General features: G+C 37.7%; 2 protein-coding genes across 3 annotated transcripts; one reads left to right on the top strand and one right to left on the bottom strand.

Annotated features, from left to right (window-relative positions):
* The first annotated feature begins 61 nt into the window (after positions 1–61).
* tmem179ba (transmembrane protein 179Ba) lies at positions 62–7,104 on the top strand. The gene is made up of 5 exons (XM_057345584.1): positions 62–341; positions 1,037–1,227; positions 1,597–1,734; positions 1,894–1,972; positions 2,535–7,104. Exons 1-5 carry the CDS (start codon positions 168–170, stop codon positions 2,688–2,690), a joined length of 738 nt encoding a protein of 245 aa, XP_057201567.1. The 5' UTR covers positions 62–167; the 3' UTR covers positions 2,691–7,104.
* A 3,025-nt stretch (positions 7,105–10,129) lies between these two features.
* Positions 10,130–18,016, bottom strand: LOC130561217 (transmembrane protein 151A). Of its 2 annotated transcripts, none has more exons than XM_057345406.1 (2): positions 17,914–18,016; positions 10,130–14,041 (listed from the first exon to the last, which is right to left on the bottom strand). In XM_057345406.1, exons 1-2 carry the CDS (start codon positions 17,986–17,988, stop codon positions 12,272–12,274), a joined length of 1,845 nt encoding a protein of 614 aa, XP_057201389.1. In that variant the 5' UTR covers positions 17,989–18,016; the 3' UTR covers positions 10,130–12,271. The 2 variants fall into 2 exon arrangements, with proteins under 2 accessions (XP_057201389.1, XP_057201398.1); XM_057345415.1 differs by lacking the exon at positions 17,914–18,016 and adding an exon at positions 17,302–17,905 and having other exon boundaries at positions 10,131–14,041.
* Positions 18,017–18,159: the final 143 nt, after the last annotated feature.

Here is an 18,159-nt window from a genome sequence, read left to right as displayed (position 1 = left end):
CGGGAAACCACCCCAAAAGTTAAGGTAAAAAAAAAGTTATTTTAAGGAAGCGACTACAACATAATGTTTTTAATTGGAGCGGCCTTAAAATGCTCACGAATGCGATCTATTTATTTAGCCAAAAACACGTTACATGGGAATGTGGTTAAATTCATGTGTGTGATCACATGATTATACTTAATCCAAGGCACGTTCTTTTCACATGTATCTCGCGCCTGCAAGCAGGAGCTATACGTACTGTAGTTATGGCGCTGCCGTGGTTTCTGTTGCTCGAGCTGCTGCTGTACGGTGGCTGTTTTATCTGCGGGATCGTTACAGCCGCTTCTGTTACTATCACTCAGGTATCGTCTTATTATTATTTTACACACACAAGCAGTTTTACAGACTTTTCTCCGATCTAATTTGTAGAGTTGCGGGGTTGTATGATTTCGGAAACAAGCGAAAATTTACATACAAGTTTAATGTGTTAAAATCTACAACCATATATTGATTTGGTTAGTAGTGGCGTTGTTTAGATTTGTTTGTTTTATGCAGTTTATTTACAGGATGCACGGATGTTCTTGGTGTATTCTAAGAAAACATTGCTGAGTAACAATTCATCTGCAAAGTGTGGTTTAATTGTCACGGTACCCCAAAATATTGTAAACGTCATATATATGAAAATTTCAATTTAAGGCTCAATAATATTTTCCCGTTCCGTATAAGAACTAAAAAGTTTTTAAAGTTAAACCCGGAAGTGAAGAGAAACTGAAAGCACGAAAGAAAAAGTGACAAATAACTTCCACTTCTCTACACTCTCAACACTGTTTTAATTCTGTCATATGACCAGCTGCGAATTGTCTCCCAAGGAAGTCACATGAGAGAGAAAAAGTTATGCTCAATATTCTGGAATTAAGAAAATAAAATATGTCAAACATTTCACTGTATGTAATAATGTGACCGTTGCTCTCCGTGTGTTCATTATTGTCATATCAAGATGCATTTTTGTAACACAAAAATCAGTTTTTCTCTCTCTGTGTTTACTGAAATGAAACAGGGCAGCTTTGCAGGGAAGTGTATGCTATATGGTTCGGTACATCTTAACTCCACATCCTTCGCCGTGCTTTCATCCAGTTCCCCCTCCCTCTGTTACTTTGTATCAGCCATCTCAGTGTGTGTAGCTGTCTTTTGCTTTTCTCTCACCCTCTACTGGATCTACACCAGCTTGGTCGACGGAGATGTGAAAAGGTGTGTTTAGGAATTCATTAAATGTTGCGCTTTATTAGAAGTTTAAACAGAGGTTATCTGATTGCACCTCCATTTCTGTTTCCTGTTTTTCTATACACTCCAGTATAAATAGATTGAGAGGAACTCCAAAAGTGACCTTTTGCAAACTGAAAAATAAGTGATGTAGTGCTTTTGAGGAAAAAGGAAAAAAGTATTTTTCCTAAATTTTATTTCATAAACTTTTTTAAATATTTCATTTTCCAGCAAGTAAACTAATGTATAGATAACAGGCTGAACTGTATGTTCCATGTGGTTTTCTGTCTGATAAACAGTAGTCTTTTTGAAATGCCAACATTGTGATGCATGACTGCCATCTCTGTCCGGTTTTAGAGAGAAATTGTGGTTAAACATCACCCTTGTCATGTGTGGAGTCTTCCTCTTCTTTCTTTTGGTGACGGGATGCATTCTAAAGATTGGTAGAGACAGACTGTGTGATTCGGTGCACCTAGCAGTGAGCAATATAACCAGGTAAGGCTGAGAGACCACTGTAATTTAATTTGATTAGTACATATGAAAGGACATAAAAACAATAGTAATGAACAAGACATAAATAACTAGTTTATTATGATATATCCTCATATACAGATTATATATTTAAACTATAAAAGCATATATTTACAATTACAGGTGTGAAGAAGCACAAAATAGACCTTGGATGAGCCCCATAAATGGGAAACAATTCTATTCCAGACTACACAGTGCAGAGGTACAAAGTCCCATGATCTCACATCACATGCATACAGTATTCACACAAAAAATGATTCCTTTAAATAAACAGCTAATATTAATCAACAGATCATTTCTAACACTAAAAATGTTTTTCATTTACAATGTTTGACCTGTCAAACTTTTTACTTTGATAAGTTTACAATTTATTTAATAGTTAATGCAGTTACTTGAAATAAAAACGAATGTGGTATATTTAAAAGGAAAATGTATAGCGCTATGCAAAAGTAAGTGACCTCTTAAACTTGAGCAATGGAAACCTAATTTCTAATACACACACGCACGCTCGCATCCCACAGACTTCCATTGATGATTTAAAGAAAAATACTATTTGGCCGAATTGTGAGCCTTTTTATTTAGTGAGGACCAGTAAAATGTCCTCACACGTTGGTTGTAATGATAATTCACTGTATTACTAAGGACATTTGGCCCTCACAAATATAGCTAAACCTGTACACACACTTGAGTGTCCAGACTCCAGAGGCTCTATAAATGTCATTTTTTTATTGTTTTGAAAAATTTGTTTGTATTCTTTCTCTCAGATAGCAGTGTGGGTGAATTTTTTCTTTTGGATGATCATAGCTGTTCTGGTGTTGGTGCAGCACAAAAGAGGCTCCGAATACAGGTCAGGAGAAATGGACCCATCAGTGACCCCTTCTGAAACCGAACCGTTCTTCAACCGCCCGGGATGTCCTTAGTGAATAGAGACACAGTTAATCTATGTCACTACAGACTAATGCTTCATGTGCCACTCAAACACATACTCACACACATACACTCACTCCCAGTGGCAATGCTGGCTAGCAGTTGGCTAGATGAGCAGAGAGGATTTTGGCAGCGCTGGTATACGGTCTTGATTTTGTTCACTAGCATTGCCAAGGGTTAGTTGCCATGGTTACTGATCTGCGGCTGGCAGTACAGACCTGGCAGGTGAGAGTGTGCAGTTGCCAGATTGGTGGTGTGACCTGAACTGATTGAGACACAGCTTTATGTAAAGAGATCAGTACTGACAATGTTGTTGGTGTTTTCAAGAGTGACAAAGCGATTAAAAATACCTTAGGAAATCTTTAGGAAAGATATTTGTGCACATCATAATATTTTGTTCCTGCATGATTCTGGTGTTTTTTTTATTCTGGTCAGATTTCATGAGTAAATATTTTAATGTAAAAGCATGTGTGGAGTGTCTTATAGTTTTAGAATAACAGTTGAGCTAAAGCTAACCCATGGGACTGTAAATTTTTAGGTGTCTTAATAAGCAAACTCTATATCATTGTGCAACATTTTCGCCCTCTGCTGTCTGTTAATATGTACTACACTGTAAAACTTTGCTGTAGTTTTTGCAGCAGGTTTGCCAGTAACTTACTGTCTTAACTTTTTAAATTACGATACATTTACACAACAAGAAAAGTGACCCAAGATATTAAGGCTTGTTTTATGAAAGAGAAATATATAAACTAGGTAAGTTTATGCTTAAAACAAAATTGCACATTCATCTACAGTTAGTTACTGGCAAACCTGCTGCGAAATTACAGCAAAGTTTTACAGTGTACTCTATAAACCTCATCTCTGGCCAGGAATGTCCCATAAATGACATTTTTCCCAATTCCACATTTCTCCTGATATTTTTTTGTCCTTGGAATCCCTAACATGGGCAAAACTGCTTGAGTGTGTCTTTCTGTGACTATTTGGATATTAATCTTGTGCCCGGTAGAGATGTCACTTTTAATGGGTTTTTCCTGCACACAGCCACATGAGGTAGGAGTGTGTGTGTATGTGTTTGGGATGACAGGGACATAAATCCATAATTTGGCCTGTGATGGTATCCGCTTTCTGTAGGGCAACATGCCAAAACTGAGGTGCTGTCCACAGCACTTAAGTGCTGAAAAACACAGTGTCCTTTCTATATTAACGGCATAGTGTCCATTTTTATTTCAGTCATTTAATGCTTTAGACTGCTCATCTAATAACATTTCCATCTATGCACTTAATTTACCATATTTGTTTTATAAGTAACTGCTGCTTATAGATAATGCACTTAATTTTTTGCACTGATTATGCATTGTGTTTATGAATACTAAATCTGGTGTACAGTATACCTGTTGTGCTTGAATCTATGGTTGGATGATCCTTTCAAAATACTTGGAATAAATTGTTCAACCTAGTATTTTTAAATCACACTGCATGGATTAAAGTTCTCCGTCGCTACGACGGATTTCCGTTAATTGCAGCGAGTCTACGACGGATTTCCGTCAATTGCATGGTTCCCGCCTGTCCTTAATGTCATGAATTCACTTTTCATGATTTTAACCCTTTGACGCGTACGATCACACCGGTGTGATTAGAACATTCAACGCTTTGACTGGCAGTAAGCCAGAGACCGACTCAATCCTGCTACCTATCACAACCAGGCTCGAGAGAAGAGAGAATTTTACTTGCCCAAACGGACAAGTAACTTGAAAAAAATAACACTGTGCGACATAGAATAATAAGAATATGTGCATTAGACAGAGCTACGTGCTTGTGTGAAGTTCGTTTGTCGTTGTGCTTGTTTGTGTGTGACATTAATCAATAGCGCATCGCTCGCCGACACTGAATCCTGTTATTTAATTATGTCATCTGGCTGTGTGTCTGAGGGAATGAAGTGCACAATTTAACATACTACACAAGTGTTGGTCTAGGATTTGTCTGCGTCTGCACTATATGAGGATATGAACACATGAACTTCATCTCCAGAGTCGCTAAGAGTTTATTTTACCAGCATTGTACTGTTTGAGTGAAGCTATCGTCAAAAACATTAAATCGGGGGCCGTCTTTCCGACAAGTCGTCAAAATAAAAGTCCCCTTAAACTGAACACTCAAGACGAAAAAATCCTGTAGTGTACTATAGTATGTGCTATGGAAAATTGTAGTACCCTTGTAGTAAATTGATAAACTAGAGTAAATGCATAGTATACTATAATAAAGTTAAAAAAACACTAGTATCTAGGAATTTCACTGCAGTTTACTATAGTAAATACTGTAATATACTACAGTAATTAATGTGGACAAATATACCACTATTGTATAGTAAAAAATTAAAAACACAGTAACGTTACTTAGAAATATTAAATCAAATTTAGGTAAACAAAAAGATTATATGGCCTTAATTTATCCATCTGTATGTAACATTAATGTCATTTGTCAGTTACCTGCCTATTCATGTGATGAACTGCACTTGCACATTTTTTAATGATGACAACAGACGTTTTATACTTGTGCTACGACTAGTGTTGTAGTACTCGAGACCGGTCTTGGTCTCTCGAGTCCTGGTCTCAACCATTTTGTGATGGTCTTGTCTCGGTCTCAATGGTCTTTGGTCTCAGATTTAGTGGTCTCTGGTTTTTTTTCAAGACCACAACTGTGGGAATTACAATAAAATGATGGTGCATTGTCTGATTTAAGTGTTAACATTATTAATGTGATTGGATGTAAAACTTTAATGCCCGGTTTCACACACAAGGCTTAAGACTATAGTCCCAGACTAAAATAAAAGTTTGAGCTGTCTTAACTGGAAATAAATATCCCTGACATATCTTAAAATATGTCGTTGCCATTGTTTTGTCTCAAGATGCACACCAGCAGTATTTTTATCCAAGGCATTTTAATAAAAGTGACTTAAATATCCTAATTTAACTAAAGCATAGTCCTGGCTTAAGTTAAGCCTTGACTGTTGTGCCAGATGAATGGGGGAATGTCCTACAAGAAATCTGTCAACAAAATGAATACAAAGGTCCACAATATCCAAGATGTGATTGCAAAAAAGGTACTTGTATTAGATCTTGTTTCTTTATATTATAAAGTCTGACGTGATCTGAAAACGTGATATTTTGCTACTGAATAATAGATAAGAACGCTTAGAACGCATGATTCTGTAATTATGACTTTTTAATGTGGATCTTTTAGAATTTTAGAGAGTACTAGTCTTTGTCTTGACTCGGCCTGCCTTGGTCTTGTCTTGGTCTCGGCCATTCAACATCTTGGTCATGTTTTGGTCTCGACACCCTCTGGTCTTGGTCTTGTCTTGCTCTCGGTTTAGGTGTCTCGACTGCAACACTAGCTGTTTGGCCTGTGCTACAAAACCTCTGTAACAACAGTGCTATGAAAAAGTTAACGTACAGCTCTGCCACTAATAATATTTACTGCTTGCCTTTGTTCTATAGCAATCACGGAGAGTATAACCAACTTCAGACACTAGGTAAAACGCTTAGAAGCAAACTTGAGCACTCGGAATCCGAAACAATTATACTGACACTTCATATGAAGTTTTTTTTTTATGTTCGTACAAGTAGGCTAATTTTTCTACTCGGACAAGTGAATGACAAATGTACTTGTCCGAAGGACAACCACATGACAACGCTTAATGTCAAGCCCCGAAAAACATGCCCTGAAGTTATGTAGATGGTTGATTATTTGTCAATGTAAGTATAATGTTTTCATAGATTAAAAATAGCTTTTAAAATACGCAAACTGGCAATATGAAAGCGATTTAAAACATCTCCCCTTAAAACACTATATTGGTCTTGACTATTTAAATAAAGTGTCGGTTAAAGGAATATGACTTGGCCTTATAAGAAATTCAGTCAGAAGACATTTTTTCACTTTAATCCATGACACTGTTTCTGTCTGTTCAAATTGCTTAATGATGGCATACTGCTTTAGTGATGCTTATGCAATTGTGTAACTCACAAAGAGGAGCATAGTACTAGCTGGACTAGAATACCAGCAACATGTTCTCAAATATAAAAGACCTACAGCTGCATCTAAAGTGTAAAAATAATTAATGACACTGAACCCCTGTTCTGACTTTTCCAGATAAGGAAATCTTTGAATAAGATACTGAAATATATGTTCCTAGAAGAGACAACTCTAGTTAAGGCCCACCAAAAGACATACTAGAAAGCATACAGAGATGAAAATGTGTTTTGTTTTGAATTTAATAAAAGCACTAAAATATGCTTTTACAGTATAATTATCTTGAGACTGCATGTTTGCAAAGTTTTAATAATTGAAGATTATAACAGTGGTTTTATTTACAGATCTTTATGTTCTGAACTCTTTCAATAAATAATTTTAAGTGTGGTTCTTGCTTTTCTTTTGCCTTTATTCAACAACATCTTCAGTTCTTAATATTACTGTACCTATTGAATTATTTTTCTGTTAAGAGAGATGTTTGACTTAAAGCTGTTTGCTGAGTTTATGGGTCTGTCTCTCCCAAGCCTCGAAGGCGTCCTTCATATCCAGCAGGTCAATCCAGCATCCACCACAGACGAGCCATTTTCCTTTATTTATTGTCCATATATTAATTGTAATCTGTAGTGGTTTTTAGGTATAAACAGTCTGTTACAGGTATCTGTATTTGTTTATACAAAAAAGTGGTGCTATATAGCACTAAAAGTGGTTCTTGGCCTGTAATCATAGGGGAACTTAAGTGCTGTATAGAACCATTTCTTTGTGCTTCAGTGGTTCTTAAGCGGTTCTTTGGGATGACTGAGGTGCTATAGAACCGCTGGTACATGGGCTTAACAGGTTCTTTATACGGAAGCGGTGCACCTCAGTCATCCCAAAGAACCACTGAAGAACCTCTGAAGGACCACTGAAGAACCACTGAAGCACCAAGATATGGTTCTATATAGCACTTAAATGGTTCCCCTATGATTACGAGCCAAAAACCACTTTTAGTGCTATAGCATAGTGTACATGTTTAAACTTTTTATTAGGGCTGTCAATGTTAACGCGTTAACGCATACGATTAATTTTTTCAAATTAACGCGTGAAAAATATTTAACGCAATTAACGCAGCATCCGTTTGTTTTGACATTCTTTGTCTAGCGTTACATTATGTAATCACGCTCTTATTCGTGTACAGGCTTTTAAACCACTTAAGCGCGATTTTAAACAGTTGCTTTGAGGCGTTCAATGAAGATAGACAGCTTCTAAACTGTGGGACGCGGCAAAACGCAACGCGAGGTCCAGTCTGGTGTAAACAGTCATGGGCTGAAGGCTGCGTCGGTGAATCTCTGTCAGACAGCGCATCCGTGTTAAGTTCTCTTTCGTGCTTGAATGGATAAAACCATACAAGATTATGTCAGAAAGCCCGTTTTGTCTAGCGTTTTCTTAAGCAAGACTTCAAAGTGTAAAATAAAATCTTAAATGAATGCAAAGAGTTGTGAAAATGGGAGTGCGGTGACGGTCAGTTCTCCCTACTGAGACAGCTCTTAAAGGGGCCACGTTCTTAAACGTGCTGCTGTGACTCCTGTCACTAATGTTAATCAAACAACAAAATAAAAGAAGAAATCAATGTGATTTTGTAGCTTTAATGAGAATTCTTCTGCATTTAATTTATAATTTAGCAAGTAAAGTGTTTGAGAACTTCCTTCAATTTCTGTATATTTCATGATGGCTCTCAATTATATTGCTGAATGGCTATAATTAATGTTAAAATAATCAATTTAATAGAGACAGTTACAGTACTAATATCAAAATGTTTTCTTTCATTCATAAAATGACGCTGTTAAAGAAATATGCTGTTTCTACATCAATTTGAAGATTAAATGTGAAATTATTCAAATGTAAAAGTATATTTTAAAATATTATTGTTATGTGTGATTAATCGTGATTAATCACAGAAAATGTGTGATTAATCCGATTAATTTTTTTAATCAATTGACAGCACTACTTTTTTATACATTAACATTTTTATTTTTTTTGTCCTTTATATTAAGATTAGTGGTTGTTGTAGGCTAATGTTATTTAACATTGCTGGTTTGTCATTATACGAATCTTTGTATGTAAATGTAATTTTCTTATAATTTTTGAATCTATATTTATTAGTCGGAGGGAGACTTTAATAACCCTTTTACGTTTTTGCCTCTGCCTGCACCCTGCATAACTTGTTTTATCTTTGTAATTTGTTTTCATTATTAAACTGTAATAATAATAATAATAATAATAATAATAATAACAATAATAGCCTAATAAATGTAAAATTCAGTGACATTGATAGTGCGTTGCAGCTGATGCAACAGATTGACTAATAAACAGTGCAGCTGAGAACAGAATACCAGTGAGTGACAACATTTTCTCAACTTTTAAATGCAACTTGTTGAGCTTGTTAAATTTAGATTTTTTTTTTCAGTTTGAGTAGGCTAGTAATATGTTCCTTAAGAAATGGAGGGAACTGTTTAGTTAATTAACCCAAAATTAATTTTTAATTTTAAAAATTGTTTTAAAATTCTGTTTTAATTGCAAGTAACTTTCCCTGACATACAGTATCTTTAAATATGTCAGTGCCATCGTTTTGTATCAAGATCCACACCAGTAATGTTTCTTTCTAAGGCATTATTATAAAAGGGACTTAAATATCCTAATTTAACTAAGGTATAGTCCTGGCTTAAATGGATACTTCACCCAAAAATGAAAATTCTGTCATCATTTACTCAACCTTAGACTGTTCCAACCCTGTACAAATGTCTTTGTTTTGCGGAACACACAGGAAGATATCTGAAAGATTGTCCAATCTCATCCCCCATTGACTCCCATAGTATATATTTTCCCTACTATGGCAGTAAATGGTGAATGAGATCTGTCATTCTTCCAAATTTCTTCGTGTTCAGCAAAACAAAGACATTTGTACAGGTTTGGAACAATCTAAGGGTGAGTAAATGATGACAGAATCTTCATTTTTGGGTGAAGTATCCTTTTAAGTTAAGCCTTGTCAGGCCTATTTTAATTAATTGTTTGATTAAACAACATTTTTTAAATTGAGTTTAAAATGTAAAATAACAATTAAAATCAAACATCTGAAATTCAATAACACGATGGCCATTAAGTTACACGATTAAATGTTTATTGTGAAGCTATAATACCTTTTACTTACTATTCTTTAAAATAGTATGCAGTAAAGTTTGCACAAATGTACAATATTCAGTTAGTCAGTGCAGCTAGAATTCCATTTCAAGACAATTTTTTAATCAATAGGCTACATACATCTGGCATTTCTTCACAGTGTGCATGTATAAAATTGTTTTCCAAACTTTAGTTTTGTTCTAAATAAAAGTGTATTTTAAAGTACTTAAAATTTAAATAAATAATCATTGGTGGTTTGAATGCTGAACAAGACACAAAAAAGACGATTACATTAGATGAAGCTGTATGATTTATTATACCTTTTAATTATCATCAGCTGTGAGTGACAATCATTTCACCCTTCTGCTCCAACACACATACAAATAGCTTTTTCATTTTTTTAATGTAATCCAGGCTTGAGGCATCACAACACTAGCTATATTTTTGCTCTTTTTTGCTCTATTCCCCGGGCGCTGCAGTGATAGCTGCCCACTGCTCCGGGTGTACGTGTGTTCACGACTTGCTGTGTGTGTGTTCACTCTGGATGGGTTAAATGCAGAGGTCACATTTCGGGTATGGTTCACCATATCTGACTATAGGTCACTTTCACTTTCTATATTTTACTTTATAATAACCTTCTAATTTAGAGGACAAATATAAAGTCCCTGTTCACTCTACCTGAACAAAATAAATATACTGTATCCCACAAACACCATAATGGCATTGTCCATAATTTGTGGCAAATATTGTGGCATTTGTCACAATAAGGAAATTATTGCTTCTAATTATAGTGCTACCATTAAAATTGAAATATTTTAAAGGGTTATTATAATTTATGCAAGTCTCAAAAAGAAATCTGATAAACCTCTTTCCAAACCTGCATTCTCTTCAAACACACGTTGAACAACATTCTTTTTTTGCAAAAACTCTTTTTAAAAAAGATTGCATTGCAAGAAGTGCATTACATTTCTAGATTTTCATGTCAATTTTAAGTTCTAGAAATAGTATTTTTAATTTTATAATTTTAGTAATGGGACTCCAGATTTAACACAATCTGGGTATTACCAAGTGGTAAATTAATGAAACACTGCACAGTAAAATACTGATGACATATTTACATTCTCTTTGTGATTTACATAGACAGCACATCACTGTAGATCAACATTCACATTGTGACAGAACATTTTAACACTGTCCATGAAGAACAATTTATTCATCTTAAAGGTGTTTTTGAATAATCTGCAGTACAGTTAAAACATTTATTTGCCCTGCTTAAGGATAAATGATCATGACTGCATGCTTATGTTAGGACTATGTTAGCCTGTGTACTTGTCTTGTGTAACCATGGATTTGCAGGTTGAAGCGCACCACAACAAGGAAGATTTGCGCTGTGTACATTTTATGATCTTTACAAACATTTGCATGTGTATTCTGCAATGAGCTCGCTGCTAAGATGTGTCTCACAAGAGTCCACTCATATGTACAGTTACCAGGAGATGGATGTATCTTGGCACCCTAAGTAGTCTCATCAGTGAATGGCCTATTTATACACGTGACACTTGAGGCAAAGATGAGCACAGAGACTACGGTGGAGGGCAACATGCTGAACCATTATTTATGTCTGCGAGGTGCTCTTGTGAGTCACATCATGAGGCAAAATTGGCGATATGCTGTACAAATAAACAACTGTTAAACAGTAAACAGTACAATAAGTACCAACACAAAGTCGCACTTCACAACAAGCAAGAGTTACATCTCCACATACTTTTACTCATTTTATGAGACAGGATGAAATCATAAAAATTAATGAGACTTGAGAACCTAAGAAATGGCTCTTATTTGCTAGAATTGAAAACAACTTAACACAATTGAACTGCCTGCAATAATAATGACATCCATTAGTTTTATCCAAGATCCATTTTGAATGGAATGGCAGATGCAGCCAGGGACAACAATCAGTTCAAGAAATATTTGTGGGGAAAATCCTCTACGAGGCTCTTCCCGTAGTAATCTTTTAAAAAAAACAGATTTTATTGACCTGCACTATACAGCCATACTGTTTACAGGTAACAACATTCCCCATATTTTTTCATAACTGTTTTGCTCTGAGTCATATTTGGAAGACTTTCCTATAGAGTGAGATCAGAAGAGGTGCAATATACGGGAAGTTCTTGCCTCATTTGTTATGCATGTTCCCAAAACACACTCTTCCTTTTTCTTCATTGCATAGATTTTAGTTTCAAGCCTATTTTTACATTGCTCTGTTTATAAGAAATCACTGACACACTTTTTCTGACATTTATGCAACATTCACCAGTCTTAGATTAATCTCATAGATCTGTCTTAGAGCAAACCTTAATTTTTTGGCCTTTTTCTTCAAACATTCCTTTCTATTTCAGGAAATGTCCCCACCTGAATGGCAACTCTCTTCTCCATGCACTATCAACACGGGGAAGAAGAACGCATCCTGATATGTAGGAGGTCTGTCTCCTTCCCTCACTTCCTCATCTTCAACCTCCTCCTGTTGCTCACTTTCATCCCCTTCCCTTTCACCTTCTTCCTCTCTTTGTATCTCATGTCCCACCTCCTCATCTTCCTCTCCCTCTCCTTCCAGGACTCTTCTGCTCTCTTCATCCTGTCTAGAACCCAAACCTAAAAAGCCTCCGCCGCTTCCCTCTTCTCCTCTTGTTGCTAGTCCTCCACCTACACTCCGGGAGTGGAAGAGGGAGGATGGTCGAGGAGCCTGAAGTCGCCCCAATGAGAAGCCACTCCTGCTCAGAACCATCCTCCCTGGGACTCCATGGCCTGCTCCCGACCCGCTAGCCCTCATCCCAGCCATTGTTCCATTCAGCACAGATGCTGTTGGGCCTCTCAGTCTGGAAGGAAGGGAAGCACTGCTTGTGGTACGGCGGCAGCGAGGGCAGCTCTGAAGCAAGTAAGCTGAAGCAAAGGCCACTGGAAGTGTGGGGCCAGCCATTGAGGAGTTAGTCCCTTGTCCCGCCAGAGGAGTGTTGGTGCCCTGGTTGGCACCTGAACCAGGATCCATCAACAGGGCCTCAGAGTAGCTGGGCACCATCTGCTGGTTGCAGCGAATGTGCCACTCCAGCTCTGTCATGTCCACCGTATTGACACGTGAAATGGCACGATAGCTTGACCCAATGCCTCCGCCTCCATTTCCAGGTCCATGTCCATTTTCGTTGCCCGCACCATTCTCAGTAATGTCACCTCTACTATCATCAGAGTCACCAAAAAGCTTCTCTACATGGTAATGCAAATACGCGGTGCGATACTCCGCAACAACCCGAAGTGGCCAAGACAGGAGTAGAACAGAGGCCAGCCAGAAAACGTTACGCCTGGCATACCAGGGCTGCCTGGCTGGGTCAGGAAAGGCTAGAATGTGCTCACGGAAGTCCACATTCTTCAAGTGCATACCCTCCCGTGCTTCCATGTAGTCATCCAGTCCTTCGTTTTCTCCAAAAAATCGTGCACGTTGGGTGAGGTAGGCAGCCTCTGCCCGAGCACTAGCAAAACTAAAACATTTGGTAAAGCGCAGCCGTACAGCTGGGTGATCCATCAAGCCCCTTAGTTCCTTAGAAACATCTTTAACGCCATACCGTGCATAGTCATACTCTGAGCTTGCGGCATGCGTGTTTACACGTTCATGATATACTTGTGTAGTGGTGTAAGAGTCCCCATTGCGGTAGCGTGTCACCTGTCTGGTCCGTCGCACGTAGTGGTAGCTGATGGCCTTCCACCAGATGCAGGGCGTAGCCTGCTGCAGCCTCTGCACACGCTCATACACTTCTGCAACCTCTGCTTGAGCCAGCATGGCTGTCTTGGAGTAACAGTGCCAACATTCCACCAGATAGACCACGTATAACATTGCCAGGAAAGCAAGAGGAATATAAATGTACCCATTGGAACAGGGACCGGCGAAATCCAGTTTATCTGGGATGTAGATACTGGCGCTGACTGCGGTTGTAGAAGGGTCTCCAGGTTCAACAACTGCTGCTTCTGGCTCTGTTGGAGGTAGCACTGGAACCTTGCACAGCTTGCACCAGACCAATGTACCGAAACAGCCGAACATGAGCAGAGTGAGGAGAAGACATTTCCAGTGGGACTCTCGAAACAAAGAGGCAGCTAATGACTGCTTCACTGGACACTGCTGCAGAGAAGTAGAAGGACAGAGCATTATTAGCATTATAAACATGCATACAATTACAAACTTGTATTACAAACATGTTTAAGATTTTCGGATTGTTACAAGAATATTTTAAAAAGGTTCAACTGTACATCTAGATACAACACTTAACTAGTGTGCTTTAAGCCATATTAGGTTGCAAAATGTAGGTTTAAATACCAGAGCCCAGCATGAGATTCCAAACAAGCACTTGTGCAATGAGAAAAAAATGTATGCTTACACTTCAGCTGTTATCATGAAACATTATTTTACTGTTGTGTACATTATGTACACAATGTACATTTGTTCCTTTTCGTATTCTTTGTATTTTTTTACCTTTATATTGTCTGAAGAGCTTTTGTTCTACTGCAAAATTATCTCATTATGCAAATTGCATGAGGTAATCTAAGACTGTCATTTTGCGCCAGTAAACACCCATACTTTAAACAAATCTTTCAAAGGAGAATCTGTAGCACTTTTTTGCGTCATTCTTCAATTTATTCATTCAAGCCAACCAACCACATAATAATATTCTATACTGACTAATTTCACAGTACTATTGTTAAATTAAAATCTTAATTACTTTTGAAAGATACGATCTAATGAAAGAATAAGGCAGTGGTTCCCAAACTTTTTTTGCCGGGCCCCCCTTTTAGAAACATATTTTCAAGCCCCACCACATCCCCATCACCTACATACACCCACATAATGACACTCTCATGAAACGTCCTTTACCTGCAAGTTGAAACTCATAATATTTATTGAATTATATTGGTTTGATTTCAATATAAAATTATTTCATCTGTACATGCAGAGGAAGTACAAGTGCATGGTTTTTAAGCAAGCTCTTAACAGCAAGCAGTATAAAGATAAGAAACGTATATAATATAAAATATTATTTAAAAATAATGCCATTTTACGCCCCCTCCAGGGGTCCCGGCCGCCCCACATTTTGGGAACCACTGGAAAAACTGCTGCTCTCTGTCACATGAAATCTATATAAACACACACACTCACAAAAACAAGGAGACTGTGTCGGTTCTCAGCTATGGGGTGTTTTCAAACCGGTATAGACCATTTCATCGGACACGCGCGTCGGGACTGCAGCTAACTTCTGGTCTGTGTTTGGCTAGTGTCTAATAATATAACTATTTATATTTTATTTTATTTATGTTATTATTAATTTTGCATTATTATTTTATTGTATAATAATTGTATTAAATAAACGATTTGTTGGATTTTGTTGTATGTTCATATTATTAAATAAACAGATTGCTGAATGGCAATTTTTTTGACGCATTTAAAGAAACTGTATGGTACATTGACATCTAGCGGTTTAGCTTGGTATCGCAGTCTAATTCAAAATATTGGAGAGAAAAGTTTAGTCATCTAACGTTTCTTCTCTGCTTCTTTTGCTTGTTATCAGAAATAATCTACAGGCACTCTATTATTTGTGAATGTGTACCGGAAGTTAAGGGCAGTCCACGAACACATGCGCAGTAATGTTTGTTATGTTGTCACTTTGAAACCTTCTAGGCATTCCTCTAAATCTTTTTGATTCATTTGCAAAAATTAAGTGGGCGATTCCCAATTCCCTTGCTCTGCTCATTGGATGATTGAAAAACGCCTACCCCGTTTGGACACGCCCAATGATTCAGAAACGAGCTTTTGATCAGATTGTTGAGAAATGCCCTTCCCGGTTTGAATATACCCCATCATCTTCTCAAAACAAGTCTAAATACTGCAGAGATGACTTTGGCCACCTCGGGTAAAGAAAAAATAATTTTGTTTCATAAAAGACCACGTGTTATTGTAAACATCACATCAAAGCAGGAACTATTTGTATATGTTTATCTGTATAAAAGTGGTGCATGTGATGATAAAGTTAAAAACTGGTTTCATTCAAGCTTATTTTAGGTGATGTTTTTAAAACTTATCTATTTTATTCATTTGCTCTGTCTCTATAACATACATACAAATCAATGTACTAGACATAGAGACTTTTCCCCTCCAATACTCTATTATTACAAAAGACTTACAGGAAAAAACGTCTGTGTTTCTGGATTTAAGTAAGTAGTCAGTCAGTCAGCCAGCCAATTACCACAAACCTCAAGTTACTTCATTCAAATGCTCAGTCCTGGATTTGTGGTCGTTTGACTAATGAAGGGCGGTTTCCCGGACATGATTTAAGCCTATCCCAGACTAACTTGAATGTTAGAGGTGTCTTGATCGAAAACAACTTGCACTGACATATCTTAAAATATATCAGTGCGATTGTTTCATCTCAAGATGCAGACCAGTAATGTTTTTTTTTTGTGAAGTATGTTTTTTAAATAGACTTAAATACGCCATCTAAATTAATTTATAACTGCATTTCTGATGTGACTCACAGCTTTCTTTCTTTCTGGCTGTCTCCATTTCTATTGATCTTCATGTAACAAGAGACAGGAGGTTAACTCAGCAGCACCAATGAATGAACAGCAAAAAGAGAAATGCTGTAGTTTGTTAATGGGCCTGGAGGTCAGTGCTGACTCTGGTCTTGGGGTTTGTCGCAGATTTGTTGACTAAACTGAAGTCATGATCTGCCTTGAAAAAACAGACTTCTTTTCATCAGATATTGTACCTGTGGGACAACATCTATCAGACTGAAGATCATGATGGCTGTTAAAGGGAGAGAACTAAATACAACGGTTAGACAGAGAGTAAAAGAGGAAGAGACAATGCCAAGTGAACTGGTAGTAAAACAACAGCCCCAAGCGAATCGCACTGTCAAGATCTGAAAGAAAAGATAAACCTCACTCTAGGAGGACAATAAAAAAACACTTCATATATTTCTACTGTCTGCACTGTGCACAGTATATCACAATAAGATCTACAACTATGAAAATCTCTTTTGCATTTTCCCAGAACGTTTGAACATCTCTTTTTTTCCCTAGAACTTTTGAAAATGCCTAGAAATGTCACTGTGAAGGAATGCTATGCCGAATTTGACTTTCTGAGCAGGAGCAATCTCATCAACAGACCAGTGGCAGATATACAGTATTTGGGGTAAACGACGGTCTGCAGTGTAGACAGAAAAGATACGGCAAACAGACAGATACGTTTAAGATGCCTTGATATTTACACTAAAATAACCTGCATCGTGTGGCTTTATCACGTCGTGACAAGTAAATGAAACAGTTTGACAAACGACTGTATTTACAATGTCTTTGGACCAATTTGATGCAAACACGCCCTCGTCTCACCTCTTCCCTACCAGCCCCGTTCAGAATGGGCTCTTCTCCATCTACCGTCGCGTCCTGCATCCTTTTCCCGTCACTCTAGGGACAGCCAGGGGCGGTTCAGGATGTGGCGGCCCACAACCTGCTCTTCCCCTACGGGCGAGTTGCCCCATCCACCACCGGAGCAGACACGGTTTCTCAAGCGCGGTACACTGGGCGAAGTCGCGTGATCATCGCTACATTATCCACCCGCGCTCAGTCTTTTTCTCGCCCTTCAGACATCAAGTGCACATATGTCCTCTCAAACGGTCTCTCGGTTTTGACCATTTCACTAACATCATTATCATTCTACTCTGTTGACGATGTGATCGTGGCTGTATATCCAGAAAAAAACAGAAGATGGAGTTATAATACATCGATTGTAACAACACGCACGCACATCGCTACGATGGATGCAGCCAGCAAAACAGCAAAGACATTTCCACGAAAACTATCTACTTGAATTCAGGGCGCCCTACTTGTTTTTGTCGATATGCGTGTTTCTCCTTGAGAGATTCAGAGGACGTCAGCGGAGTCCCCGCTCCACTCTCCTGCAAAGCAGAGCCACGCTGTTTTCTGAACACTGATGTCACCCACCTGCAATAAAATAATGTAACTGGTCCCAGTTCGTTGCACCAACGTCATCCTTGCAATTATTTCCCTCAATTTCATGCCAATTACGCCTTTTTGAAATGGACGCTTCAGTGATTAAAGCTTTTGCTCAGCATGTTTGCAGTAGTTGGAAGCTAAAATTGAACAGCAAAAATAAAAAGCAATACTCAAGAGGCATGAGTAAAACTTGCAGACAGCAAGTAATAGGAAAATAGTCAAGTATCTCACACA

The sequence above is a fragment of the Triplophysa rosa genome, linkage group LG1 (genome assembly GCF_024868665.1).
Source record: "Triplophysa rosa linkage group LG1, Trosa_1v2, whole genome shotgun sequence".
NCBI classification, from domain to species: domain Eukaryota; kingdom Metazoa; phylum Chordata; class Actinopteri; order Cypriniformes; family Nemacheilidae; genus Triplophysa; species Triplophysa rosa.
This window is presented reverse-complemented; position numbering and strand designations above follow the sequence as displayed.

Bases quoted from the DNA above. Each gene is read 5' to 3' on its own strand.
- tmem179ba (XM_057345584.1), top strand. From the start codon at position 168: ATGATTATACTTAATCCAAGGCACGTTCTTTTCACATGTATCTCGCGC. The intron at 342-1,036 runs GTATCGTCTTAT...GAAATGAAACAG, and splicing joins CTTCTGTTACTATCACTCAG to GGCAGCTTTGCAGGGAAGTG. The intron at 1,973-2,534 runs GTACAAAGTCCC...TCTTTCTCTCAG, and splicing joins CCAGACTACACAGTGCAGAG to ATAGCAGTGTGGGTGAATTT.
- LOC130561217 (XM_057345406.1), bottom strand. From the start codon at position 17,988: ATGAAATTGAGGGAAATAATTGCAAGGATGACGTTGGTGCAACGAACT. The intron at 14,042-17,913 runs GTGGGTGACATC...ACTTCTCTGCAG, and splicing joins GTTACATTATTTTATTGCAG to CAGTGTCCAGTGAAGCAGTC.